The sequence below is a fragment of the Stegostoma tigrinum genome, chromosome 21 (assembly GCF_030684315.1).
Source record: "Stegostoma tigrinum isolate sSteTig4 chromosome 21, sSteTig4.hap1, whole genome shotgun sequence".
NCBI classification, from domain to species: Eukaryota; Metazoa; Chordata; class Chondrichthyes; order Orectolobiformes; family Stegostomatidae; genus Stegostoma; species Stegostoma tigrinum.
Genome location: NC_081374.1, coordinates 35,370,594 through 35,389,644, shown reverse-complemented (window position 1 = coordinate 35,389,644; position 19,051 = coordinate 35,370,594). Strand labels below are relative to the sequence as shown.

Sequence of the window (19,051 nt, the reverse complement as noted above, 5' to 3'; positions counted from 1 at the left end):
CTGCCTCTGATATTTGTTGACACCGATGAATTGTTAATTTCTTATCGTACACACCAGTGATGGATTCAAATAAAATTCTGGATTTTTACTTCATTTTTTAAGAACATAGTTTTATCTCCACACTCCATTCCATTGGAATGTTTTAGCTTGCTGTGCTTAATTCTTAAATTTCTGTCATAACTATGATTCTTCTTTGCAATAAGCGAAACAAAAGATGGTTGCAATTTTTTTATTTGTTTATAGTGCTGATGTGTATTTGAGGAAAACACCAAACTAAATCAACATATGGTCTTGTTAATTTACAAAATTCCTTGTAGATTCAGTAAATGATTGCATTTCATATTTTTAGCTTCACATATCCTTAATTAGAGTTAATGATTAAATCATGAACTCAGTAAGGAATATTGAAACTAAGTTGGAACTTGTCAATGTTGTTCTAGAAAAGTGACCAGTTATTTATCAACTGGAGCACCATACTTATTTTGCCTTTTATGTCTGTGACAGACCAAACAGTTGCTGTGCTCTGCGTTCATGGTAATGCTTTGCAACAGGGCTCAATGGAGTGATATGTTTATGACTCAAAACATAAGATGGAATGAAGGGTAAAGAGACAATCTGTGTTGAACAAAATTGAGTTTCCTGACTTCTAGAAGGATAGCACAAAAAACTAAACTGATTATTTTGTCCTCGACAGTAGTTATCATTCATAGTTCAAATTTTGGTTCAACTGTGAAGCACTAACACTCTGCATTCAACACACTGTCCACAAAATATCAACTAGCTTTTGAGTTCAGACTTTGTGTGAATGAACGTCTTTTACTGTGTGGTGCCTTTGAGATGATCTATGGTGTCTGTGAGCAACCCAAGTAAGCACAGCTTTTCAACCAATCACATTGAAGGACCCTCACTGAGTAAGTATAGAGCAGAAGGTATGAGCAAGATTTAAAAGACTTCAAAAGCGTGAAATAAAAATGAGGAAATATAGACTGGAACGAGGGAGAGAGGTATGGGACACAGAATATTATTTTTTATAGGCTTCTGCAGCATTAGTCTTCTTCGGAGAAGAAGAGAATCAACAGTTATATTTTCAGGGGCCAGAGAGGTGGTGCACCAATCATCACTTTACATGCCATCATTAACTCCTGAATACATCAGTAATTTTTCTGATCCATTTTTAGTGTTAAATTTATGTGTATTTCAGACCATGGCAATCTTTTCAAATCTGAAATATCAATGAGGACAGTGCCGGTGTGCCCAGTGGAGAATCAGACAGCAAATCCTGCCTTTAATCATACATATGTGAATGCCAGAAGTTGTGTTCCTATAGTAGTGGAGAACATTACAGCTTCACCATTGCTATTAGAGTAAAATCTAGATTATTATAGTATGTTAACTTATATTACAAGAGGATTTGTGTATCAGAGTAAAAATGTCATCCGAGAATTATATGCAGCCCTGATGAGACCACACCAAGCCTATTACGTGCTGCTTCGGCCATCTTATCTACAGTAATATATACTTGCCAGAGAGAACTAGGGAAATAATCTCAGAATAAGAGAAAGCCATTTAAGACTGAAACATGGAGGAATTTTTTCGCTTAGTGGCCAGCAAATGGCATTCTCTGTTCCTGAGGGCTTTGGTGGTTCATTTGCTGATTATGCTTGAAGCCAAGGTCAAATGATTTCTACACGTGGTAAACATCAAGGGCTGTGGGGACTATACCAGAAAATGATGTTGGGGTAGAAGAGTAGTCATGACCATGATTTCAAGGTAGACATGAGGAGCTGGATAGTCTACTCCTGCTCCTGTTTCTTGTGTTCTTATGTTATCTTGCACGTCCCTCAGAGAGTTCTAACCTATATTGAATCCAGCATGTGATAGTCAGCAAGTAATTAAACAAGGGACACAATGAACTAATTTAAAATATAATTGATTTCTAGGCATGAACTGCTGGAGGATGCTCGGAGAAAGGGTATGCCATTTGCACAATGGGATGGACCAACAGTAGTATCATGGTTAGAGGTAAATGCCTACAGAGTTGCATCCATGGAATTATGACAATCTGATCATAATGATTGAGAACACAGACATATTGCTGCACTTATATTTATTGCCCAATTCTTAACCAAAGTTTTCCTCAACTGAAATTCAGTTATTCTGGTGCAATTTTCTGAATTACAAATGCACTGTTAGTTCTCGGACTACACGTTCCAGGTAAGACTGTGACCAAAAACCTAGAAATTACATTTAATCAAAGATGCCAAGAGAAAGGAAAAAAAATCTAATATTGCCTAAACCTCTGTGGGAATATTAAACAACCCTAAACAGGGAGATGAAGTTAAAACCTTTCATTATGTGCCCATCTAGATATGTTCTGAAAGGGTTAATGTTTGAGACAGCATTAAGCTCTGCCTTATTTTTCATGTCTTAGACTTCAGTCAGTTAAATTGAAGTCCAGCTCAAGGAGGCAAGTGTGTCATCATTGCCTTCTGATAATCTTCGTTAGTATGTCAAACTAGCCAATGTTACTTTTACCTGTGCCAAAAACCTATTAAGACAAAATACTCTTGTCATTAAGATTCATCAGTCTTTATCTTCTCCTATTTTTAACTGAATAAGCCCTTACCCGAAACAGAAAGAAAGATTTCCCACCGGGAGTTGTCAATACCCAATTATTGCTCTGTTTCAAAAGAGAATAAAGAAGAATTGATTTACAAGATGTGGAAGACCAGAAGGGAGGATTGTGTGCACTGCCAGCTCTAATTACTGTCAGGATTCTGTGATTTTATTCTATGATTCTGATGATGATATTTTGATAAATTTCTGTTAACTTTTCTCTTTCATGTTACAGTGCCCACTCAGGGCCGTTTAATTTTGTTAATATTCATTGATTTAAAAGTGTAGAAAGCAGAATTGTTGGGAGCAACCCAATTATTGGTTGGTCATGGCTAGATCCACCAAACATGCAACAGGATGCAAGAAGTCATCTCAGAAAGGGAGTAACAATTTATGCAGCATGGGAAGAAGCTGCTGATGGGTTGCCATGGAGATGTAGCTTGAAGTGTTGACTGTCAACTTTAGCTGACTGAACACAGACCAGGCAGGTGGTCTGAGACTGATCAAGGTATTTCCATCAGGAATGCAACAGAACAGGTTAATTATACAGAGATAGTAGGAACTGTAGATGCTGGAGAATCTGAGATAATAAGGTGTAGAGCTCGATGAACTCAGCAGGCCAAGCAGCATCAGAGGAGCAGGAAAGCTGACATTTCTGAAGAAAGATCCAGGCCCAAAATGTCAGCTTTCCTGCTCCTATAATGCTGCTTGGCCTGCTGTGTTCATCCAGCTCTACATCTTGCTATATCAGATTAATTATACAACCGTTTCCTCAAAGAAAGGATGAGATGCATGGAAAAAATCATTTTACCCACAAGGAATTGGATTTGTGTGTGATGTATGTGTATGTAACATTGATCACATGCAAAGTAATCACATCGATAACCCAACTGATCATCTTAAATTGGTTCCCAGTGTAATTCTTAGCATACTTGGGGTTATTTAGTAAATGATGACCAATTAACAGAATCGCATCTATGATTGCAAGCACAGGCTGGTTGAGCGTCATTGGCATTATTCACATTATACCTTTCCTAGTGAACTTTTCATGTTATGCCTTTTCTATAGAAGAGAGAGTTGTGGAGAATGCCAATCCATGCTGCATTCCCTATGGCAATATCCTGACCAATCACAATCCGCCTGCCTGGTTTGAATTTACTCAACTGAGATTGATAGTTAATAGTCCTCCTGCATCTCCATTCCAAACATATCCAAACAATTGTATTCTAATCCCATACAGTACAAACGGTTGTTCTCTTTCTAAGTTTGGTTTCTTTAATTGCAGACCTGTTGTTAATAAAATGAAAGATTTGACAATATGTCTGCTTTTAGCAATATTTAAATTTTATACAACCATACAATAATTTGCAGGTCATTAATATTTCTCTTCCCAATGAAGTAATTACAGATGGATCCTCTAGAAATACCTACTCTTCCCACCTTCATTCACTTCTCCAAGCATCTACCTTTGATGTCTCATCTTCCTCCTGGTGTTTCATCACTTGCAAATATTGGATCAGCTTCCACTTATACATGAGTGTGTGACCCAGTTCTGTTTTCTGCATCTGTACTATTAGAATGATTGTTCAATTACAGAAGTCTTAAATTCCATCCACACACCCAGCATTAAAATTATAGAATTCCATCCACTGCACCCCAGCTAAATATTGGGAAAACCAAAGTAACCACTTTTGGCCCCCTTCATGGGCTCCAAGCTTTGCTAATCTAACCCATCCCCAGTGATTATCACAAACTTCACAATCCACTTGATACCACACACATTTTCTGACTCTATATCCTTTCAAACAGAAAGACCACCACTTTAACTTCATTCGTGGCCATTCCATCCCAGCCTATTCAGCAGGAAAACCATCTGCAGGATATCATCACTTACAGTCTCAATTCTGTGGTTCTTCCATCTTACACTCCCTTTACATTTATAGATCATAATAAACTCTGCTGGTGGCACTCAATCCAGCACAAAGCCCTGCACATTTATTGCCTTCATTCTCTTTGATTTCCAATGCCTAAAATTAAAAAAAAATCCAAATTGGAAAAAAAAATCCTCTCTTCTCACTAATTCTTCAAACTGCAGCACCCCTCCTGCCCCCCAAACTCTCCAACTTTCTGATTCCTACTTTATTGTATCCTCACTTTGGCTGTGCCTTTTTCACTTCTTCCCATAACTCTGGAAATCATCTATGGGCTGCATTTTCCAAGAATTGTCAATTGGCGCTGATTATGGACCCACTCCTTTTTGACAAAATGAAAGAACTCCACATTTCTAATGGAAGATTTCAAATTAGGCTTCATTTATAAAAGCAGAGCTGCTCTTTCAATCTGACAGCTCCCACTTAGTGCATGGGAAAAGTAAACTATTTTGTCAGCAGCCAGTAGACTGTGATTTCAAAGTTTGATGTCATAGACAGCCATTTTGACAGTTTCTGTGAAAGGGTAAGGAAATAAGGGAAGTGTAAAGTTAGGGTGCCAGGCAGCTTAAGTGTCAGGTGAGGTGGGAGAGTGCTTAGAGGGTCATATGCCAGGGTACAAACAAAATGTGTCAAGGAACCCAAGTAAGTAACGGAGTGTTTAATGCAGGTTAGGGTCTGACAGAGAGTTTTGGGAGTCATGTCAGATCTAGATGTAAAATGTTCGAGACGACTGGGGAGATGAAGTTGGGCTGTGTTAAGTAAGTTTTAGGTCAGTTGAATAGTTACCCAAGAATTAGACTAATTATTTAACAGCCTAAGCTTTCCCAAGTAACTATTTACTTAACTGCCGCAGGACCCTCCAAAAGTATCTGTGTAAACTGGAGAATTTGAATGCATACTTTTGGAGGCCTACAGAAATTGTCAACTGCAATCTTCAGTGTCACAGGCAGTTCCTTTGAAGCGTGCTATATTAGGGATTCTACAAAGTCTTCATGCACAACTCCCATCCACGCGTCAAAAACCATCAGAAAATCCAGGCCTCCCAATTCCTGTGTCCCTTTAAAAATGTCCTTACAGTTCCCTCCTTCCCCATCTAATCTGATGTAAAATTACCACTGAAATATGGCTCTCTCGCAAAGATGCCTTCTAAGTGTAAATGTTCAGAAATATTTTCTGAAGAAGGGCCTAGACTCGAAATGTCAGCTTTCTTGCTCCTCTGATGCTGCTTGGCCTGCTGTGTTCATCCAGCTCTACACCTTGTTATCTTAGATTAGATTCCCTACAGTGTGGAAACATTCTTCAACATTGGCAATTCCCATTATCTCTTGTAAATGTACTCTTGCGTTGTTTTGAATTTTGTTTTGTTTTTCCACTGCAACAAATGCTTCATTTTATTAACTTGGCACTCTTGGGGCTCAAACAGCCTATTTTAGATGTAAGAACGATCAAGTTTCCAGTATTTGCTTCATCTTTTAATTTGCATAGATAGGATAGACAGGGAAACTATTTTTGACAGACATGCAAGTCATGTATTCACATGATTTGTTATTGCTTAGGTTGGAGTGTTAATAAGAAAACAAACACAATCTTTGGAAAACATTTTTATGAGTCAGATAAGTCAGTTTCCTCTGAAGTAGACAAAAACTGGTAATTTTCCAATATGCGAAGCTAGCTTGCTTGCCTTTTGTGCCATTTGTAAGCTAGATGAACCCAAAATCAACAGAACAGAATGGCTGGGGAACACATCTTGAAGGATGTGATGCCCTCTCTGCCCAAGTTCAGGCTATGTAGGTTTAAAATAATCATTATCACTGAAGTCTTGTCTATTCTCTTGCTGAAATAGTAATAGTAATTTAAAATTTCTTTGCAGTTGGATTGCAACAAAATATGTCACATGTCGTTTAAGAAGTAGAGGCTTCCACTGTATAAAGCCATAAAATAATGTCAATTTTCCATGTTTGCTGTGACATTAAACAGCTGTGGGTGGGGATGCCAGCCTGGTACGTAGCTGCCTGTCGAGCCAACGTGAAGAGTGGAGCTATCATGTCTGCCTTGTCTGACACAGAGATACAGAGGGAGATAGGAATCAGCAATCCCCTTCATCGATTGAAACTCCGACTGGCAATACAGGAGATGGTGTCACTGACAAGTCCATCAGCACCACCCACATCAAGAACGGTAGGTTCTTGGCATCCTTTGTGTTTTAAAAATATTTGGAAAGGTTATAAATATGGTGAATCAGGTCAAGTAATCCTATCTGAGTAGACAGTAGGAAATATGAATTCTTATCAGAAATATTCTATGTCGGCATTGGGAGGCAGAGCAACATTAGGGTGTTGTAATCACTTTAAGTTTCCCAACATTGGTGTGTGCAGTAGTTGGCAGATAATTTTGTACCAATGTGCATTGCAAAGCTGACTCCACAGCGTTCTGATCACTTTCATTAAACTTCTACTTTAGTAGTCCTTTTTGGAATTACTTCCAGATAATTGGGCATTGACTTGATGAGATTGGAGTGCTCTGTGAATGTGGAGATAGTTATGGTGACCTGCCCTGTTTTCACAATATATACACAACAGTGACGAATAACAATACTTGCACTGAAAAAAATGATGTTATTGATAATGTTAAGTTAAATGTAAATGACACACTATGATAGCTCACACTCTTGGTGTTAGATCATCATCATTTCAACATCGTGTCATATTTGTAAATGAGTGGAATTTCTCATACATTCCAAATAATTCAGTGGCGAACTTTATGGATGGATGAATGGATGTGCCAAATAATTGAATGCCCTCTCTCTCAGTGTTGGTCAGAGGAGATGAATTTCTGAACTATTTATCTGCCACAATTGAACTGTTACAATTGTTACTGAGATTGCAAGTGAGTCTCATGCATTGTGAAATTAATATATTAATAATTTTAGGCAGTTTTAATTGACACACACAATTGGCTTACCAAGGCAGGTAGCCTAAGTAGACAACTTACTTGACTTGGCTGGCTAACTTTATTTAAATGGCCCCAGATGTCTAACTTTTCACTTCAGTAAGGCAAGAACAGGATAGAGTCTGGGCTGCCAAACCTGAAAGCAGATTGTGAGAAACAGACTGGTTAGACAGTCCTTTGGTATTCTTGCATTTTACCCCACTTCATCTTAGTTTCTGTAGCCCTCACCCTCACCAATGCCCACGATCTTCAAGCTAACTCAATTCTCATGGCTCTTACTACTCCAAACCACCTTCATAGTCAGTCATCCAGTATCACCCGTGGAGGGACTTCCATGCAATATGAATATGAAAAATACCTAACAATCTAATGTAGATCTCGCTCATGTGCTCATGTTCCTGCCCACCATTTTTAAAGATCTGTGGAGTCGCTTTGACTCTACAAATCCAACCCTGTGTCTCTCTATTGATCACCAAGCACTCTAACTCAGAAGCATGTCTGTAATTATAAGATAATTATTAATTGCATATATGGTTGTGGTGAGTGACTTTCTTGAACTTGTATATTTGAAATATTTTAGTGAAGTATATGTTCAAATATTTTATACCCTTGTATTTATTAATACCATTTAGAAATGTGCCAAAGTAAGCACGCATTCATATTTGAATTTAAGAGCACTTGAAATTTTTTAATCAACTGGATCCAATGATTAGCTAATACTGTGTCAAAATCAAAACCAAATGTGCATATCCAGCTGCATTGCACAGTCGGAGAATGCAAACAGAGGGCAGTTTTAAACTTCTCTGCAACTTCAGTGCATTCAGTTGCACAGATTTGTTTGCCAGTGCAAGTTTTGAAGGACACGGTGATGAAATGTTCATCCCCTAGGCCTGTCAGTGCTGAAAAAAAGTTCACAAGCAAGAATGCCATGTGACATGGGATTGCGCTAACAAAAGGGCGACATCTGGCTGAAAGGTTGGATGTGCCAAATAATTGAATGCCCTCTGTCTCAGTGTTGGTCAGAGGAGATGAATTTCTGAACTATTTATCTGCCACAACTGAACAACACTGGGAAGGCCAATTGTTATTTCTTTTGCTGATTTGCTCAAATGATATTAAAGCTTGACGTACTGAGTGAAAATGCAGCCATATTTAAAGGAGGGATGTATGCTTTGTGTGGATGGTTTTAAAGAAAAACGTATTTCCAATGCGTTTCCAAAAATGTTAGTGGAAGCTGAATGTAGAAAGAGAGAATTGTTGCTCCGACTTGATCTAGAACCAGCATGGAGACATAAATAACAGTGAAAAAGACACCTTTCAAAGGAACGCTTCTCAATTGGTATTACAAAACTTGTGTAGGTTATCGGTGCTTAACAGAGAACAATGGTGCTGTTTAAAATTGATCTTGTGGTTAAAATAAAAAGCGTCCACTGACTTGAAACTGCCTACTGATTTTAAATCTTAACCCAATGTTTAATTTTCTTCCTTCTTTCAATGCAGAAAAATCAATCCCTTTTCTTTTAATTACTCCAATAATGTCTTGTTCACTAACATAGTAAAATGAGTTTTTCACACTTGGGTCAGCCTGATTATTCATAAAAACTACAGTAAGCTTTATCCCTTATGAACTGCTTTTGGAAGTTCTTTGAGCTACTTTTAGAAGTTTTTAGCCAGATGGTTGGGGTAGAATTCTCTCTTGATGTGCAGCAGTCCTCAGGGGGAAGAAGGAGAGAGCCACTCCCGGCTTGAGAATTTGCAACTTCTGCTAATGGATCAAGAAGAGTGTTCCTCAAGTCGAGGAATGCAGCTCAAACTGCCCTGCCTTCTCCATTGCAGAAGGAAAGTACTTTATAGGTGTGGGGTCATCTATTTTGAAGGGAATAATTGTTAGTGAGCCTTTGAAACTCTTTACCTGTACAGTTTTATGGCATTCATTCAGGCAGTGACAATGCATGAAAAGTGTGTTTTTAATAAACTGTCTCTTGCTTCACTTCTTCCCTTTGTGTAATACTTTTCTTCACAAACACTACATACTGGACTGTCCTTGTGCTTTCCACATAGTCCTCTGGAAATGTTTGGGTGACTCATGAGGAAATGGAAAACATGGCGGCTTCAGCAAAAACGGTTAGTCTATCCCTGTCCACCTTTGTTGTGCTTCGTTGACTTTCTTATTAATATTATATTTATTAATATTTTCAAACTCTCCTCTTTTTATCTATTTATAAATATTAAGTTAAAATTTGTTAACTGCAATGAGCAAGTATTCTGCTGCGATGCATTTTTAATTGTTTCAAGATGAGACGAACACCTGCTCATTTCAATGAACCTGTAACTAATTTTGCAATTTTGAGTCATGTATTCTGGAAATTGGAACTCCTAAAGTCAGAATGAATTTCAGGGACAGAATGACTTTTAGGAGTGTGAAAAGATGACAGACCATTGACATTCAATTGACTTTAAAGCAAATAAAAACCTGGCTGATCAGTCTGATAATGATAGGACACTACTTCTAACTTTGCGATTCTTTGTATTGGTGAGTGAAGGCTAGATACTTACCTGACAGGAATAGAGGGACAAATAAAAGAATGTAAATAATTGTTGATTCAAGAGTAATAATGGGTGAAACAGATCAAAGATGACCAAGTATCATCACAGAATGATGTTGAGATAATCTGAAAAACACAGGAAAAATAATGATGTTTTTGGCATAAACCCCAGTGAAATTCACCACGTCAGTGGAATAATAACTAGGCATGAAGAGTTCAACATTAAAGTTTTCAATCAGCTTAGTAGTTTGTGCTAAGGTTGCAGAGGAGGCAGAGCAACTTGGTGTTCCAGCCCATTGTGCAGCCATTTCACTTCACCATGGTTTGGACATTTCATCCCAAGCTGTCATTGATTTTCCAGAATTTAGGATCAATCCTTGATTAATGAGCTAAAAATTTCATCCGTCAACAGTTTTAGGATATTAAGACCTGCCAATGCTGGAGTCTGAGATAACACAGTGTGGAGCTGGAGGAACACAGTGGGCCAGGCAGCTGATGTTTTGCATCGGGACACTTCAGAAAATTTTCTGAAGGGCCTGAAAACTCTGAGGAAGAAAGGGTCTGACCCAAAACATCAGCTTTCCTGCTCTTCTGATGCAGCCTAGCCTGCTGTGTTCTTCCAGGACTACAACAGATGTAGGTATGGTTTTAACATTCTCAATTGGAGTTGGCCATCAACTCCCAGACAGTTGATTATTGGTTATGCAGGAGAGGTACGAAACATCTGCTTGTTGGGAATTGACGTTAGAGAGTTTGGAGTTCACGACATTGCTGAACTAAGTTGGAAAAATGGTGACAATGCATCGAACCCATTCTTTTCTTGATTGAGGAGTGTTTGATTTCAACATTGACTGAGTAATAGGAAGTGTTTGAAATTACTTTTAATCACTGAGTGTGGCCGTGACTCGCCTTAGCAAAAGTTAGGTCTTGAACCTGGGTCTTTTGATGCAGAGGTAAGTTCACTATCACTGAGCCACCTTACAGAAAGTGTTTTATTCTGTGAGTTAAAACATGTAAATGAGTCAGAAGGAATTTAATTGTGGAATTAGAGATTTATTCAGGTTTTCAAATGAAGAGATTATTGTTTTAAACGGGATGTAAGTATATCATTTTACCATGGTGGATTTCTACACATCTGTTGTGCAGCACTTTATACTTGTTATTGCCATTTGTTTTATTGTGATGGCAAGCAGTTTTAGCTCTTGTAATATATAATTCATGATACTTGTTTGCAGGCTCAGTAATTTCCATTGAACTAATTTTGTGGAACAGGAATTAAAGGGAACATTTTCCTGTGGGTGATCCTGAAATAAACAGGTTGATACTTCACTTAACATAATGCTGACAGGAAATTGATACATTGCCCAACACAGAATGCACTGTCAAGACTCTAACACATAATTTCAATATATTCAGGCTGCATAAGCAATATCTATTTTGAGGAGATTCTAGCGGAATCAAGCTTCTGACAACATAGTCCAAGTGAGGGACTCTTTGTAATAGACTTAATGAGGCTTGACAAGGGGTACTTATCACACAGCTAGAATAAGCCTGGTTTTGGGAGTTAAGTTTGACAAGGGCTGTCTGCACTGAAGGAAACCCGTCCTGTAATTCCTCCTAAAGCTACGTCTTAATAAGCAGTGTTGTCAGAGAGTACATTGTCATATCTTTCGTACAGGCAAGTCAGTTCAACTCTTTAATAATATTTCTTGCTTCGAGCTGAATTTAGTGTGTAAACACAGATGGTAAATGTGGCAAAACCACATACGTTCTCAAGATCATTCATGTCACTTCCGTAGAAAATTATAATATGGAAGGAAGCCACTTTAAATTGTTACCAAATTTCCTTTTTTAAATTAATTATTGAATCTCCCTCCACCACCCTAGTTTCTATGTCATCATAACTCACTGTGCAATTTCTTAATTTGCCTCTAGTTATTTAGGCAAATAACTTGTATCTGTATCCTTTGGCTACTTGCTCTATACCCACAGAAAATTTCTTGTTTTCACACCTTATCTGTAGGATCACATCATAAAATTGTGCACGTCGAACAAATCTTCCCTCACCACCTTTGCTCTGAGGAGGGTGGCCCCTCAAGTCTTTGCATCATTGAATAGACTCATCCCTGATACCATTCTGGTAAACCTGCTCTGCACACCCTGTAAAGCCCAAGGTATCATTCTTAACGTGCATTGCACAAATTGGCTACATACTTCAGCTGATGCCTCACTGCTGTTTTAGCTTAATTTCCTTGATTTTGTACTTAATGGCCAGGATTATGAGAAAGCCATTTAAAATTGCTTGGCAGGACATAATTCTGGGATTCTCAACCCTAATCCCAGTGCTCCCAATTTTAGTTGATGTTGGATGATATTGGATGTTATCAAGCCTGCACTCCTAACCCGCTGGCTCCATCCTGGGGCTATCATCCTCAATTTTTGAGAATCTGGGACAACTTCTGGATAGTACGTGGCTCACGTCCTCTCAGAGGAGTCTAGATTCAGGAAATTTTGAAAAGCAAGTATCAAAGAACACAAACACGCTCACTCCCTTCTGTCTTTAAAATAACTCTTGTCATTGTTCACTAATTTCCGTCTCCCAGTCAAAATTACAGTTATTTTAATCATGTTTGTAAATGTTTTGACACATCTCTCGGACAATCGGATTTGAACCCACACCTTCTGGCCCAGAAGCAGGGATACTACCTCTGTGACAGGAAAACTCCAGAGAAGAAATCACATCCCTGTATTAATTTATTTTTAACCCCTCAGACTCCAATTTTACTAAGCAGTCTGTTACCCAGTGTTTTATCAAACAATTTTGAAAATCAATTTATGCAAGATTACCTGCATTTCCCCTCATTAACCCCCTGGGAGTGTCCTTCCCTACTCCCTTGGTATATGAGATAACCAATGTCTTTGCTCCATTAACTAATTGAGGGTGAAACCGTTTTCTATAGCTTGGTGTGACTGCAAATCACTGATTGATGTTTAGCCAAGCCTGCTTACCTTGGTGAGTCTCCTTGTATGATATTATTTTTGATTGTAAGAGACTTTAAGATAATGGAAGATTAACAATTTTTATCTGACAGTTTACCTTGCTGATGCTCACCATGTTCAAACCTGAATTTCCGTACAGAATTTGTTTTGCCTCAATTATTCAGGGATACAATGTAGATCTAACTTGTGTTGGATTTTGCCAAATATATTAATGAGGTGAAGTAATGTTCTAGCCCAGCAATTTAGGCATATTGAATGTACTAATCAGAGTGTTCTTTCATTTCTTCTTTTCTATTAATGCTTGTACTAACTTGCTAACCTGTTAGGAGAATGAGGAAGGCAGTTGGGCTCAGGTGAGTATACAAGACGTTCAAATATGTTTGAATTGACTTAGAATGATTACTGTGTGTATTTTATAAATCCTTCTACGATGACTGTCATTGATGGCACCCATCTAGTCTCCACACTATGGAACTTAGTCTTCAAATCTCTTCATCATTCTGACTTTTCTCCCTAACTGCAAGATCCCACTTTAATACCTACTTTGACGAAAATAATTGTACAATTGCACCACTCACTCTGAAAAGAGCACTTGATACCTTCGAAGAGTTCCCCAGGTAAGCCTCGAAGTTTTGAGGAGCATACTCTGCCTGTTGTCTAGCAGAGTGACTGGAATAAATGAAAGAGTCATTCTATATATTACAGGATGGGAATATGGATGATATCTTCCTGATAATAAAATGTGAGGCTGGACGAACACAGCAGGCCAAGCAGCATCCCAGGAGCACAAAAGCCGACGTTTCGGGCCTAGACCCTTCATCAGAGGGTCTAGGCCCGAAACGTCGGCTTTTGTGCTCCTGGGATGCTGCTTGGCCTGCTGTGTTCGTCCAGCCTCACATTTTATTATCTTGGAATTCTCCAGCATCTGCAGTTCCCATTATCTCTGATATCTTCCTGATGACTGGTCAGTCATTTATGTTGGTACACACTAATATTCTTGTTGCTGATTGGTCAGCTGTGCAGAATGGGATGGTAAGGGATTTCATGACTAAAGATGACCTGATGTCATTGATGAGAAGACCACTGTCTTGGCGATTGCTATGGTGGTAGTGGATCTTGAACGTGTGCCTGACACATGTTGCATGTCAGGACATGATGGATAAGATAAGCCTAGATTAGAAGCATTGGTTTTTAAGTTGAACATTTTTGATGATAGGTGACTTGTTCCATTCACTGCATTTGAAGCAGCTTTGTGGTTCCTTAAGTCAAGTGTATAGGCTGCCACTTATTCTCCACCCCTCACACCTTCCCTTCGCTCCTCCCCCCGCCCCCAGTCCACCCAACTTTACAATCACATGGTATGCTGTAAATTGCTGCTTTATTGTTAGGTGCTTTCTTATCTTTGTAGATTTGGAGGGTAAAGTGAAGCTTCTTCAATGATTTGTATCAGACCTTTATGCAAACTGACTTAAGTACACTTTTATAGTCGATGTCACTGGAACTAGTAATATGAGAAAATTTTGAATCTTGTATTCATGAAGAAGCTGCAATTGAGCATGCAACAAATGAGCATGTGAAACGAAACAATTGAGTTTGAAGTGGAGGCTTAATATGGCAAAATTCTCATTGTGGATGCTTGATGTTGCAGCTAGAATAGGCTTATCTGATAAGAGTATTAGAAACAGATTAGTAGATGGAAGGATGGTGGAAAGATTGGCAGTTCAGGCATTTAAGCAGGAAGAATGCTATCTGGTCTTAATAGAGCAGAGTTTACATGGTATAACCAGAAAATCATCTCATTGAATGCAGCCACAGTCAGAAGAGCAGAATTATTACAGTGTGTAAGGAAATCATTCAGTATATCATGTCTATGCCAGCTCTCCACATAAGCATCTTCCTTGTCTCACAATTTTCCCATCTACTTCCTTTAAAATTGCACATTGCTTCTTTTTCAAACAGTCATCTAATTCCCCTGAAAATACCTGCATTGAACCTGCCATGATCACCCTCTCAAGCAGGGCACTCTATATCCTAACCACTTAATGCATAAAAAACATTTTTCCTTCTATCTGCCTTGCTTTTACTAATTACTTCAATGATAGCCATGATGTGGAGATGCCAGTGTTGGACCTGGGCAACCTCACCTGACGTTAGATCAGTGCTCCGAAAGCTTATGATTTTAAATAAACTTGTTGGACTATAACCTGATGTTGTGTGACTTCTGATTTAACGACTTCAAATCTTGCCTTTTTGTTTCTGATACTTTCATAAGTGGGACTGTTTTCTCTCTATTTACATTGCCCAGACCTCTCACTATTTTGAATGTCTGAGTCAAATTTCCTCGCAGCCTTTTCTTTTGAATCCTAGGAGAACTGTTAATTTCCTAACTTTCCCAATCCTTCTTCAAACCTGAAATTCCTCAAATATGCAGCCAATCTTGTAAACCTCTTCCACACTCTACCCAATGTCTTCACATCCCCCCTCAAGCGCAGCATACAGATCTAGATGCACTATTCCAACTGAGGTCGCACAAATGTCTTATACCAGCATAATTTCCTTAATCTTGTATTCTATTCCCCCATTAATAAATCCTGGGTTATTGTGTATTTCATTAACCGCTGTCTTCACCTGTCCTGCCACCTTTCGTGACTTATGGGTATATTCACTGAGGTTCCTTTGCACTTTCACCCCCTTCAAAATTGTACCCTTTAATTTATATTGTCTCTCTGTGTTCTTCCTACAAAAATACATCACCCTACACTCCTCCACATTGAACTACACCTGCCACCCAACTGCACACACTGCATCTTGTCTATATCCTAACAAAATAGAATACTGTGGATGCTGGAAATTTAAAACAAATCCAGAAAACACTGAAGAGATTAGCAATTTTGGCAGCATCTGTGAAGAGAGAAACAGATTTAACCTTTCAACTTCAAATTGATGACTCTTCAGTGAAGAAGATGATTCACGCAGGAGCTGCTACTTTAACTCTGTTTCTTGCTTCACAGATGCTGCCAGACCTGCTGAGTTTCTACGACTTTTTCTGTTTTATGTCCTTGTGAAGTTCTACGCTGCCTCTTCTCACCGTGTAATGCTTGCAAGTTTTGTATTATTGCAAAATGTTGACATGGTCCCCTATATACAATGGTCACGATTGCTGATGTGTATCAGGAAAAGTAATTAAGCAACTTAAGGGTTCCCTTTTCAACAGCACCTTGTTTTCTCTGCTCTAGAATAATGCCCAAGACCCTTTGTTTTAATATAAAATGTAGAAGAGTACAGCACAGGAACAGGCCCTTTGGCCCACTATGTCTGTGCCAACCATGATGCCATTCTAAACTAATCCCATCTGTCTGCACCTGGTCCGTATCTCTCTATTCCCTGCCTATCCATGTGTCTATCTAAATGCCAATAACATATTAAAAAGGCTGGAGACCCATCCACAAGGAACTTTTGGTGGAATTTTCAGTTTCATAGTCAAATTGTGTCCATTGATACACAAGAACTGCTCACTGAAATCCCTTGAATACTTGTACTTGGTTTATGCAGGCAAATTAATTTGTGACAAAGATTAAATACCGCACCAAAAGTGTATAATTGAACGTCTCATTGACAGGTTGTGGGGGTGCGGTTTGGACGTTAACCCCTAAATATGAGCAGGTTAGGGTTAGGTGGAAGCTTGGCATGTTAAAAATCTGAATCCAAATGCCCATGTTGAATGTTGGCTGTGCAACCAACATACTCTTAACAGGATATTTTAATAATATAATGAGGTTATGGAATGCATTGTCATTTTAAAGGAAACCATTGTCATAAATTTTCAGGGCCTAAAAAATCTAGAAGCTGAAAAGGGAGGTTATTGGATCCTGAAGCCAAGTACTTGGTTTACTTATGTTTTAGATCAACATTACTTGTTTCACTAACTCACCCATGGTCAAACGCATACTTCTGTCCACTGGCACTTCTGATCTCATCCATGAGGCCTCTGATCCTTCTGTTCTCCCCCCATCCTGGTCAATCCTCCCACTGATCCCATGCTCCAGCCATTCCGATCTTCCAAGCTCCAGGTTTCTATCTCCCATTGAGTCCCCATACCTCCCTGACCCTCGGCTGCAACTTTGTTCTGAAAGACTTATCTGCCAGACAGCTGCTGAATTGGGCTGGACGCAGCTGGGAAACTGAGGGGAATAATATGGTACTGTGATATTTTTGCTAAATTTGGCAGACCCTGCAGAAAACCTGTTACTTTCAGGTTTCCTGACTGCAGAGAGCCTCTGTGCGGTCCCTCCAAGTGCTTAGTGTCAAAGCCTGTAGATGGAGGATGGGCACTTGAACAGTTGTAGCCTAGCTGGTATCCATTGGAGGCAATTCTTCAGAGAGCATTCTTGTTACAAAGTGTACATTATGTATTGTCTTCCCACCTTTATTTATTGGAATGTGAAGTAGTATGCTGCAATAGCATCTGTGATCAATGATTTTGTTGGCTACGTAATTCCTCAATGTGTACTGTGGCAAGAGTACCATCTAACTGCTGAAAAATATCTTAGTTGCAGCTTCGGGGCTTCAAATAGTTGACCCGTTCACATTAATAAAAGGCTGCTTTAAACTCTGAGGGGAGATTCAAAAGGATGAGAGCAACTGTCGCTGTCTGGCTTTATTTTTGAATTTGCAGGATTGCAGTCAGCCTCACATCCTAACTGCCTGATGGCCATTTTTCTTCTCTGACGTTTGTCCGAATGGATAAAATCCAGTAGCAGTTGCCCCACAAGAGTTATTGCTGTCAGTGCTGCAAATGTTTCCATTTTACCAGACGTTTTGCATTAATAGTTGCACTAACTTTATCAACCAACACCCATTTATTTCCTGAAGAAGAGTTGAGCTATCTCCAGAGCCATTGGTCCCAAGATTGTCTACAGCATGGTTGTACTATTTAAGAACTCTTTCTGCCTGTGGCCTTAAAGCCACCGCTGTTTGTAGAGGTTAGGGAGATAGTCCAAATATGCTCCCTTGGCATCTTTCCCGGTGTTGGCAGGAGCTTAACATGTCTGCATTAGCAAGACTGAACTGTGTTTCTTTTTCTAAACTTCTTCCCAAAAAAACTGTTTTATTCATTCACAGGATGTGTGCGTTGATGGCTAAGCCAGCATTTATTGCCCATCCTTGATAGCCCAGAGGGCAGTTAAGAGTCAGGCATGTTGCTGAGGGTCTGGAGTCACATGTAGGCCAGACCCTGTAAGGACGGCAGTTTCCTTCACCAAAGGAATTCATAAGCCGGGCAGATTTCTCCTACAGCCGTTAATGGTCATCATTAGAATCTTAAATCCAGAGTTTTGTTAAATTCAAATTCCACTATCTGCCATGGCAGTATTTAAATCCAGGTCTCCAAAACATTACCTGGGTCTCTGGCTTAATAGCCCCATCGCCTATCCCATTGTGATGTGTGGCCAATTTATGGGAAAGGAGATATCTGGAGACTATTAAGACTTCCAAAACCTGCATAAAAATAGATGCTTGAACCAGAATGATTCCAATCTGTTTATTACTTTCACCAGTTTATGAAAAGGAATTCCACTATGTAAATGATTGACAGAAGTTTGCCCCTGTTCTCAGAAGGCAAGCTCAGTGTGTTCATATTCCAAATGAATTTATCTGTCCTTTTCACCAGACTTTGGCTTATGGCGATATGAACCATGAGTGGATTGGTAATGAATGGCTTCCCAGCCTTGGGTTACCCCAGTATCGCAGCTATTTCATGGAGTGCCTGGTAGATGCACGAATGCTTGACCACCTCACCAAGAAAGACCTGCGGATGCATCTGAAAATGGTTGACAGCTTTCATCGGTGAGTTATTGCATTTTTGCAGACTGAGTACGAAGACATTTGTGAGAGGGAGACAGTCAGTCAAGTCAACCCACAAAATTATAGTCACTCAGTGAGTTAAAATGTGCAAAAGCAGAGAATTTACTGAAAAGGTTTACGTATTTTTTTTTCAAAATCTACATCAAT

General features: G+C 39.1%; 1 protein-coding gene across 2 annotated transcripts in view; it reads left to right on the top strand.

The window, feature by feature from the left end:
• Positions 1-19,051, top strand: part of ppfia4 (PTPRF interacting protein alpha 4) — a 642,255-nt gene that overhangs the window by 598,252 nt on the left and 24,952 nt on the right. Inside the window, exons 21-25 of one of the 2 annotated variants that reach the window (XM_048553122.2) lie at positions 1,941-2,022; positions 6,525-6,725; positions 9,558-9,620; positions 13,369-13,395; positions 18,711-18,886. In XM_048553122.2, the coding sequence (XP_048409079.1) occupies positions 1,941-2,022; positions 6,525-6,725; positions 9,558-9,620; positions 13,369-13,395; positions 18,711-18,886 (549 nt within the window). The remainder of the gene's footprint in view (positions 1-1,940; positions 2,023-6,524; positions 6,726-9,557; positions 9,621-13,368; positions 13,396-18,710; positions 18,887-19,051) is intronic. The other variant, XM_059653442.1, reaches the window with a different exon arrangement.